The sequence below is a fragment of the Hydra viridissima genome, unplaced genomic scaffold (genome assembly GCF_058129835.1).
Source record: "Hydra viridissima isolate aposymbiotic clone 2 unplaced genomic scaffold, HvirCarnegie_v1 scaffold_6, whole genome shotgun sequence".
NCBI lineage: Eukaryota > Metazoa > Cnidaria > Hydrozoa > Anthoathecata > Hydridae > Hydra > Hydra viridissima.
In genome coordinates, this window is record NW_028324305.1 from 15,326,092 (window position 1) to 15,336,316 (window position 10,225).

A 10,225-nucleotide genomic window follows, 5' to 3' on the forward strand; every position below is an offset into this window, starting at 1 on the left:
AAAACTATTTCTCCATGTCTGCAAGACTGTCGATAGCGCTAAAATTAAGTTCGATGTTGGCTTTGGCCAACATTAAATTTTAGATCATTCAGGCTCGGGACCCTCCAATTTTCAGCTAAAAAAAAGAATATTTTGTATTTAGTAACTAATTTAATTACTTAAATTCATTTTGTATTTTAATTTTAATGTCCGTGTTATTTCTTACAACTGTTTCCTTTTTCTTTCCACGCTTAACTTTTTAAAGAGAGTAAAAAAAATTTTACCACTGTTACTGCTATGACGCAAACGCAAAATGAAGCAATTATGTATAACAGAAAAATACGCAAATACGAAAGAAATTTATTACTAATTTATTATTTATCAAAAAACAACAATTGATGGAAACTTTAAAAAACGTTTCTGCGCGCTTCTTCGCGTGTTTTGAAAATTTTTTAAAGCCCTCGTTTAGTTAAACATTTGATTTGAACAATTGTTAAGAAGGAAGATGGTTTGTTAAAAATTTGAAAGAAACTCTTCTCAAGATATTTGCAGCTATAAAACATTTAAAAACGGAGTAGTTATTAATGGTATGATTATGGATTGGGAGGCGTTCCTAGTTTTTTGGAAAGAATAAAAAATTATGACGCATACGTAGTAGAAGCATTGAGAAGTTAGAAGCTGATTTCTCATTAAGCGCTTCTGGGGACGTTTTTTTTTTTTTTTTTTTTCTACGTCCACTACCCAGGCATTTTATTTACTTTTAACAATAATATATAGAAACTTAGGTTAGAATCGTTACATATAGACACATATGCATTTGTTTCAACTTATGAATAAAGTTCTTCAAATAAACTCTTGTGTCTACTTGAACTAGGTAGACAACAATAATAATATATATACTCGTCTCCTGATATATAGCATTTATTTTCGTATAAAAAAATGTGTAATTGGTCAAGTTCTTTGTATTTCAACTTTATTCTATAGTAATTATATATAATTTAGTTATTTTTTAAGAAGCTCTTTTTAGTGCTAAGTGATTAGATAAAAAAAAAACTCTTTTTAGTGCTGAGTGGATATGTATATATGTACGTATACATGGATATATATGCATGTATATATCCATATATACATGTATATATATCCATGTATATATGGATATATACATGCATATATATCCATGTATACGTACATATATACATATCCACTCAGCACTAAAAAGAGTGTTTTTTTTTATCTAATCACTTAGCACTAAAAAGAGCTTCTTAAAAAATAACTAAATTATATATAATTACTATAGAATAAAGTTGAATATATATATATATATATATATATATATATATATATATATATATATATATATATATATATATATATATATATGCATATATGTGTGTGTGACAGTTTTATGTGTTTTATGTGATTAATTTTAATTTATTTTTTAAATATTAGCATGCTTTTTATGAAGTTAAAATTCTAGAAAGAAATATGGCAAGTAACTTTTCTTATACTTTACATATATTATGTTTTATATAAATTTACTTAACAGCTGCGTAAAGCACTACTGATACATAGTAATAGGTGACTCTGTGTTGGTACATAGTTTTTTACCGTACATTAATCAAAAGCTAATAATATGCTTATTAAACTGGATATTATATTTATTTTATACAGACTGACTTGGGGTTAAGTAGCAACCATGAAGAGGAAGTAAAAAAGTTCCTAAGGTTTGCTCGCTATAATAGAAATCAGCAAGTACGCTCAGTGGAAGGATGTTTTGAAGATCTCAAAGATGCAAGGTTAAAAAAATTTAGCAAAAATCTTTAGTTTTTATATATTTGAAAGAAATATTCATAGCTTTGGTCTTTGATGCTTTTTATATCTTTTATAATCTTATCAGAGTAATTTTTTGTATAAATAGTTTTATGAATGTAAAATATGAATAATATAATAACTCTTATAAAAATTCAGATATTCTTAACAATGTCAAATGTTTATAATTTATAAAGGATTTATATATATATATATATATATATATATATATATATATATATATATATATATATATATATATATATATATATATATATATATATATATATATATATATATATATATATGATTAGAAATGCGCTACTTAAGACTTACAATTTACTATGACTAAAAATTGGTCCTTAAATTTGAAATTAATTTTTTGACTGGAACTTAACTTGGTTTGAACTTAACTTTTAACTTTAAAATCTAATGGTGTAGACTTCATGAAGATACTTTCACTGTGGATGAAGTAGCAGATATGCTAGATGGACTCCAAACTGTAGTAAAAGCCTCTGTAGAATCTGAGCTCTTAAATGCAGCTCATACCAATGTTCTTTTGCTTGTGCAATTATTCACACAAGCAGAAAAATGGCATCTCAAGTTGCAAGCTGACATTTCTGAACTTGAAAACCAGTAGGCAAAATAAATTTTATGATTCTTACTGTAATATCTCTACAACTGTAATATGACTTTAAAATCATTTTGCTATATAAACACTTTTTTTCTGATTTTTTTCTTCTCAGAAAATTATTGAAAGAAATTGCAGATTTTGAAGAGCAGGAGAGTACTGGAAGAAAACCTAAAAATCAGGTATATGTTGTTTAGGCATGTTTAGGTAATGTACACATTGAAACAATATTATTTAGTTTTGACAACAGCTATTCTTTATTTCTTTTCTTTAAAAGAGTGCAAATCTAATATCACAAAAGACAAAACTTGAACCACTAAATGAAGGAGGCTCCACTGCTCTTTTACAAATGGTAAGTTTTTCAAGTTATTCAATTTTAAACAGCCACCTTTTGTCATTTTAAAAGAAGAAGTTTGATTTTATTAAAGAGTATAAAACAAAAAATTAACAACAGATAAATGAAAGGATTTTTTAAATTAAGAACTGATTGTGCTAAAATATATTTACAAAATAATTTTTAAATTTTTTTAATTTTTTTTTTATTTTTTTATTTTTTCTAAATGTTCAACAACATTCCTATTGCATCATTTTTTCATGATTTTTTTTCTTAAATTTAGACTTTTTTAAAAAAGAAAAGCTGTCAAAAACTTTTGATTATTTCAATAATTTATTGGTTTATAAGAGAAATAAAATTTCCACTTTTGTTTTTTATTTTTTCATTGGGTATTAATTATTCATACATTACTGAAGTCCATTAAGTGTTTCAAAATATTTCTCAGATTTAGCTTTGAAAAAAAAAAAAACTGCCCTCAGTTTTGGTTATTTTATTTTGTATGACTTTTACTGATGTTTTTACTGATGTAGCTTTTAAGTTTTTGAGTCAAGTATTTGACATGGTCATAAGGGGGCATGTCATGGCTATATGCTCCTATTCAGAACGTGAAATTTTGTCAGAGTTTATACAAACTCAAATGAAGGTAGAAATTATAAGTTCGTTTTTTTACTTGGAAAATATTTGTTATATATTTTGTCAATATTATGAAAGTTGACAAAGATTTTGTATTAAAATAGCTAAAGTGCTTTAACATTAAGAGCTATAACAGTTTGTTTTTTTTTATTATTAAAATAGAAAGAATTGTTTTTACTTAACTCTACAAAACATAATCATCAGAATTACTTTATAAGTTTTTTTAAACCTTTAAAGACTGTTTTATCAACAAGTAGTTTAAAATACTCTGTGTTGTTTTGTCATTGTGTATCTACAATAACTAGAAAAGAAATTTTTTCCTGCAGGAGATCAATCGGTTAAAAGAGGAAAATGAGGTACTTAGGAATAAAGTAAAAAGTCTGGAAAAAGCTGTATGTTTTTTTTTTCTTTTTCTCTTTATTCTTTATGTTCAGTTTTTGTTCTTATTTTCTTGCTGTAAATGGAAAAAAAGTTAGTGGGGCAATTTTATTTTGACTATAATTCAGTTTGTTTCTCATGTTGACAATGTTTTTTTGGGTTTTGTTTATTAAAAATTGAAGGCATCCTCTGGTTTGGATGAAGCATCAAGGTTACGTGCAGATTTGCACCAAGCTCAACAAGAAGCCAAGCATAAGAGCTCCCAATCACCAACAGTATGGCAGATTTTCTATTCAAAAATATATTATTTTAAACAAAAATATATTATTTTAAACAAAAATATATTATTTTTTTCTGTTTTATGTATTAACATTTTAAAGAAAGTTGCTGAACTAAAATTCTTGTTCAAAAACCTAAAAATCCAGTATTTATTATGCAGTATATTATATATATATTAGAAAAATATGAAATATTTGTAGTTCTAGCTATCTTGACAGTAGAAATAAACTAATGATAAAATTAATGTTTTTCCAGCCCGATGCTGAGATAAATGTTTTATCTGATAAGATTTCAATGTTGAGTTCCACTTTGCAAGAGGTTTGTTTTTTAAGATTTTAGTTTTTTTTCTTTTTTTTTTTTTTTTTATGTTTATTATGAATGTTTTACTTTTTATTTTCAACCCTAAAAATTTGATTTTAATAACTAATTCTAATAACTTGCTCTAATGACAAAATGGTGGGAAAAAAAAAAGACGAAATGGTGAAATGTAATGGTGAAAGTTTGTTTGTAAAATGTGTTTCAGGCCAAATTTCAATACAAACGAAAATGTTCTTCTATGGAAGAGGAGTTGGCTAGTACCAAGGTTTGTTGAGTTGTTGTATTGTTGTTGTTTGTTATATTGTAAACACAAGTTTTTGATGCAGAATATCATAGTACAAAACACAGATATATATATTTCTTTGGCGTGTTTTTTAATTTTTAGCATTACGTTCTCGCTTTGCAGCACGAGCTTGAAATCCTCCACGAGGTTCTTTTTTACTTACTTTATTTTAAATAAAAATCTTGCACTCAACTGGGGAATCCGATCGTGATTGTAAAATCTGCTACAGTATAAAAATTAAGCACAGGCTGTAAACGTTTATCTGCAAGTAAACTCTTAAGGATACTTGTAAAGCTGATTCTTGTCTGCATTTATTTCGAAAACTTCTATAGTAATAAGTTTTAGGAATTTTTGTAATTTAAAATGTAAAAAAAAATAAATTTGAAAACCAATTTCTTAAAATCCTTATAAAATTCTCAATAATTTACTTGCAAACAAGCGTGTCAAAACTCTTCAATATGATTAACTCCTCAATATGATTATCTCCTCCATATAGCTATCTCCTCAATATGAATAACTAAGTCTTTAAGGCTAAGCTTATAATATTGGAGGCTTGGGTTTTTTAATTCCTGCATTCCGGATTTTGATTCTGAACTAACGAATATAATTTTAGGAATTCGATAAGAAGTTTTCGGAAACCACTCAATTTAAAAACATGAAAAAGATGTTGGAAGGGAAGAACGTTCAAATTAAAGAACTCAGAGCTGTTCTCAAACGGTCAGTAATTTTCTTTGACTCGATTATGAAATTTAAACCAACTTATCATTTTTATACTTTTATTCTTATGAGATTATTTTCTTAAGGTTTTATTCTGTTTGTTACTGTTAATGAATTTTTATTATCATCATTATTATTTTTGTTTCCTTTTATGTTAGGTATGAACCCAATAGCGAGTTGTGAGCTTTGAAATATAACTTTAGGGTATTCACCAATCAAATAGCAGATATTTAGGGTACTCACCAATCAAATAGCAGATATTGTAAAAACTCTTTTAAAAAATTCTTAATTTATTAACTAGTTGTAAATAATTTAACAAATTGAAGCAAAATTTTTAAACGAGTTTTTTGTGTTTTTGATTGTAATTTTGTATATATGTTAAGAAACAAATGTTTCGTAAAAAAAAAACTAGAGAAAATAAACGTAAACATTGAATAGTCCCTCCGACGTCCACAATTATTTTTCGTAACTTAATTTTTTATCTGGTCTTTTTCAATTCAAATTTCTCACAAATAAAATCACCGATATAAACTTTTTTAACTCAATCTTTTAATGAATAAAATAATACGAGTCTGCAACTTAAATCATTTAAAAAAAAATCCATCGGAGATTTTTGAGATCGAATAAAACTGTTTTAAAACATCCCATTTTGATCAATACGACCCCCCTTCAATAACTATGACAGCTTCAAGTTGACTCTTAAACCTGCAACAGGTGGCCTGGATGTAATCTATTGGAAATGAATTTCAGACTTTGGCATTGTTCTCAAGGATTCAGATGTACTGAAATCAACTTTCTAAACAGCTTTGATTAAAACCGGAAGAATTTAGAAACCATACAATAAAACCAGTCCAAATACTATCACAGGTGCTGGATGTTTAGCCTGGAATGTGTAATTGGAATTTCTAGTTATTATTGCTAATAAAGCATGTGGCACACAATGAAATATGATAAAATTTAATTAAAATAATAAAAAAATTAAGGTTGCAAGTAATTTTATATAAACTTTAAAATTTTGTTTCTTTGTTTTTCGTTTTTTTACTTTTTTGCACTTGTAGCATTTATAAAACTAGAGGGGGGAGGGGGGCAGTATGTTGCTTTCTAGTTTTAAAATAATATCACTTTGTACATTTCTAAACATGGTAAGTCTGATAAATAATTTCACTTTGTACATTTCTAAACATGGTAAGTCTGATAAGTTTTCTTTGTTCGTTCATATTTACAGTTAAAGTAAAAACACGTAATTTGGAGCTATCAAAAACATACAGTCGAATAAAAATTCAAATAAAACCAACTTCTTTAATTATTGTGCAGCTGAACACGAATTTAAAGTAAACAAAGTATTTATGTTAATATAAACAAAAATTTCTAAGGAAGGTTCTAACTTATGAAATTAGGCATAAACGTACATTGCAAGTCGGCTAAACAGAAATTCAGTAACTCAAAAACAGTGGAAAGTCATATCGAAAGATTTCAACACGAATCGGAGTGGTTTAAAACGCTTTTAAGTCATAAAAAGAGTTGATTAAAATTATTATACTTGAAGCTAAAATGGATTCATTTATCGTAAAAAAAAAAAATTAAAGTTAATTGCAACGACACGTGAGATTAGAGGAAGTTTACGAAAACCTACTTTTACTGAAAATAGTGTTATGTTAAAATCAAGAGTTTTACCCATTTCCCCATTTGACATCCCCATTCCAGATGGTCAAATGAGAAACGGGGCACAGCAGATAAACTTAAGTTTAGTAATTTTGGATCAATGTCAAGGAGTATTTATGCAGACCACCAAGTAAAGAATTTACCCTCGCTGCATTAAAGATAGTAAAATTTGGTGGTCTCAAATTTTGTGAATTTCTCCCTATGAAATTAACATTTTTTTCTAATTTTATTTCCCACTGGATTCTCACAAGTTTTTTAAAAGTTAATATATTTTTTTTAAAAGTTAATTTTTTTTTTTTTTTAAATCAATATTTTTATTTTAAAAATTAATATATATTTTTTAAAAATCAAAAATTTTTTTTAAAAGGTAATATAAATTTTTTAAAAATTAATATTTAGAAGGAAAAAGTCAAAAAGAACTAACTTTTTTTTCATAAGATATGACGTATAAAGCTAAACTCTAAAAAAAAAAAATAATAAAAAAATCATGAGACGGACAATAAAATCACTGACAATAAAATATTTTTTTCTTAACATTAGTCATGTTATTTACTATTTATTTTATTTATTATATTTATTTTTTTCCATCACTGTACATCTAGAGAATGTCTAAAATCAAAATCTTCATCGTTCAAAGTTTTCAATTCTCATTTAAACTGGCTGTATACTATCTTTTCATCCAAAAATAATTCTAACTTTTTTTCGATTTCTGGTCAATTTATTCAGGATGAACCACATATCTATAAATTTTTTTAAATTTTTTACTTTTTGATAGTCTATTTTTAATCAATTTTTTAAAGGGAAGGAAAATTTTTTTACAAACTTCTAAAAACAAAAGATTGTTTTTCTTTGTTTAAGTATTTTGAGGGTAGTAACAAATTACCTAAACTTAGAAAAAAGTGCGGAATACCCAGGCTGAAGTACTTACCCTTTTTGATTGAAATTTTGAACATAAATCCACATCGATGTTTAGCAAGGGATGTAAGAAACAGATTTCTAAACTTTTTTTACAAATTGTACTAATTCTTTAAAAACCTGCTTTTAAGTAGGTGGTCTCCCTGAAATATAAAATTTTTCAATAAAAATTCCTACACCCCATTTACAACAGCATTAATGATCGCAATATAAATTTCTTTAAAGATGGTTTTACTCAACTTCAATCAATATTCTGCACCATACTTTCAGCCTTTATTTTGTCAAGCGACCCCCTGGGCTGGTTTAACAAAGTTTTTTTTTCTTTAATAAACATAGTTCAGATATTTTTTAATCAACTCTGAAAGTTTAATTGTCTAAAACGTATTGTGAAACATGGCAGGCACTAGAAAAAAAATGTTGCTGTTTTCTGGTAAGTATATGGCTTCTTTAAACGATGAAAGAAGCCATATCAAAAGGATATTTTCGCTTGGTACATGGCAGATGGTAATTACATAAGCTCTCCAACAGTTCTCCAAGCTCTCTTACATAATTGTCACACACGCAAATGAAGCAATAGAAACAGGCTTTGCACAACAAAGTGGACTTTTGAAAGGTCCACTTTGTTGGGCTTTGGATAAGTTTTCAAAGTTTAATGAAATCCAAATAATGTAAATTATTAAAACACAAATACACAGGTTGAAAAAAATAACCAACATGGTCTAAAATAGTACATATGTCGGGAGCTCAGCAACAATTTCTATCAAACACAAAAAACACATTGGTGCTCTCCAAAAAACATATCGGTGATCATATTAATCAGTTATCGAGACCAACTTTTAAGAAAATCTCTATGAATAGATATTCTAACATGTTCAGATAATTGTCCGAGTACAATTATCAAAACTAAGTTTGTGACAATACTGTTCTATGAATATATAACTATACGTAAAGTTTAAGCTAAAAACAAAAATAACATATAAAGATGGTTTTAATTTACGTAATAAAAAGAATCACTTTACAAAGTAAATTTCAAAAACGTATGATGCAAGTTATATTATCGATTGCATAATTAGTATTGGTGACCTATAGAAAACTTTTACGCGTACCAAATTTACAGAATGTAGCTGATAGTGTGTCACCAAATTGCTTTGCGATTTCTTTAAAAATTGTTTTAACTTTTATAACTGTTATATTTTACAACAGTTATTAAAAAAGTCTACAACTTGTTTTTCGGGAGCAAAGCAGGAGATCTAGACCCGTTGAAGAGAGGGGAGTGTAGGTGTGGGAAGGGGGGGGGGGAATGGTTGGGAGTTCCCCCTGGGCCTTGCACTGGGTGAGTCCCCACCAGTTGGATTGATGAAAAAGCCATTGTAGATGTACCCTAATAGCCATTTAAATTGCCCATCAGCTTTTCTTCATATGTGTCTTATCTTCTGAATGATCCTATTTTATGCAACAGCAGGGGGTAAGGTATGTGGAAAATGATGTTAGCAGACCATTCCCAATCAAAATCAATACAGTTTAAACGCATAATGTTAAGCAGTTATCCAGCTTAACATTATGCGTTCAAATTGTAGTTTCATGCTCTCATAATATTCCTCAATTTTTAGGTACACAGCATTTTTTTTTCCTAAACTCAAACTTCCCTTTTAAACCCCCTTTAAAAAAACAAAGGTCGGTTTTTTTAGAAATGTTTACAGCTACCGGTTGTTCATTTTCTGCTCTTTCATTATTAAATGATCCATAAAACAGCTCTGGATTATAATTCTCTTCTAAAAATGTTGCACAAATTTTTAGAAAACTCTCCATCAATCATTACCTGAAATAGGTTTCGTATTTTGCTTTGTAAAAGTCATAAGATATGTTAAATAATAGTTTTAAAACATGCAATTATCTAGGTCCCATTTTGACTTAGATGATTTCCTCAGAATTTGCCTAACAAAAAACTAATGCTTGCTCTATAAGATTCTATGTGATATTCATGAACTGATTTTTTTTTTTCTTATATTGAATTTATTTTGCATCTTACATTTCATCTAACAAAATTTCTTTGTGATTTATGGAGAAATTCAAGCGTTTCAATTCAATTCAATTCAAATTACCTGAAAGTTGTTTATTCTTTCCTTGAAAATGTGGTTGTCTCGTAGTTTGTGATTTATGGAGTATTCAAGCGTTTACCTGAAAGTTGTTTATTCTTTCCTTGAAAATGTGATTGTCTCGTAGTTTGGCAATTTTGGCAAAAAAAAATAAAAAAATATTAAAAACAAAATAATTCACTTCATGAATG

At 27.3% G+C, this 10,225-nt stretch overlaps 1 protein-coding gene across 2 annotated transcripts; it reads left to right on the forward strand.

The window, feature by feature from the left end:
• Positions 1–405: 405 nt before the first annotated feature.
• Positions 406–5,703, forward strand: LOC145190107 (leucine zipper transcription factor-like protein 1). 2 transcript variants are annotated; one of them, XM_090091152.1, is made up of 13 exons: positions 406–566; positions 1,429–1,467; positions 1,651–1,775; positions 2,230–2,424; positions 2,535–2,601; positions 2,697–2,771; positions 3,713–3,778; positions 3,947–4,039; positions 4,299–4,361; positions 4,567–4,626; positions 4,747–4,791; positions 5,258–5,361; positions 5,520–5,703. In XM_090091152.1, exons 1-13 carry the CDS (start codon positions 564–566, stop codon positions 5,542–5,544), a joined length of 960 nt encoding a protein of 319 aa, XP_089947278.1. In that variant the 5' UTR covers positions 406–563; the 3' UTR covers positions 5,545–5,703. The 2 variants fall into 2 exon arrangements, with proteins under 2 accessions (XP_089947278.1, XP_089947279.1); XM_090091153.1 differs by lacking the exons at positions 406–566; positions 1,429–1,467; positions 1,651–1,775; ... (1 more) ...; positions 2,535–2,601; positions 2,697–2,771 and adding an exon at positions 3,173–3,396.
• Positions 5,704–10,225: the final 4,522 nt, after the last annotated feature.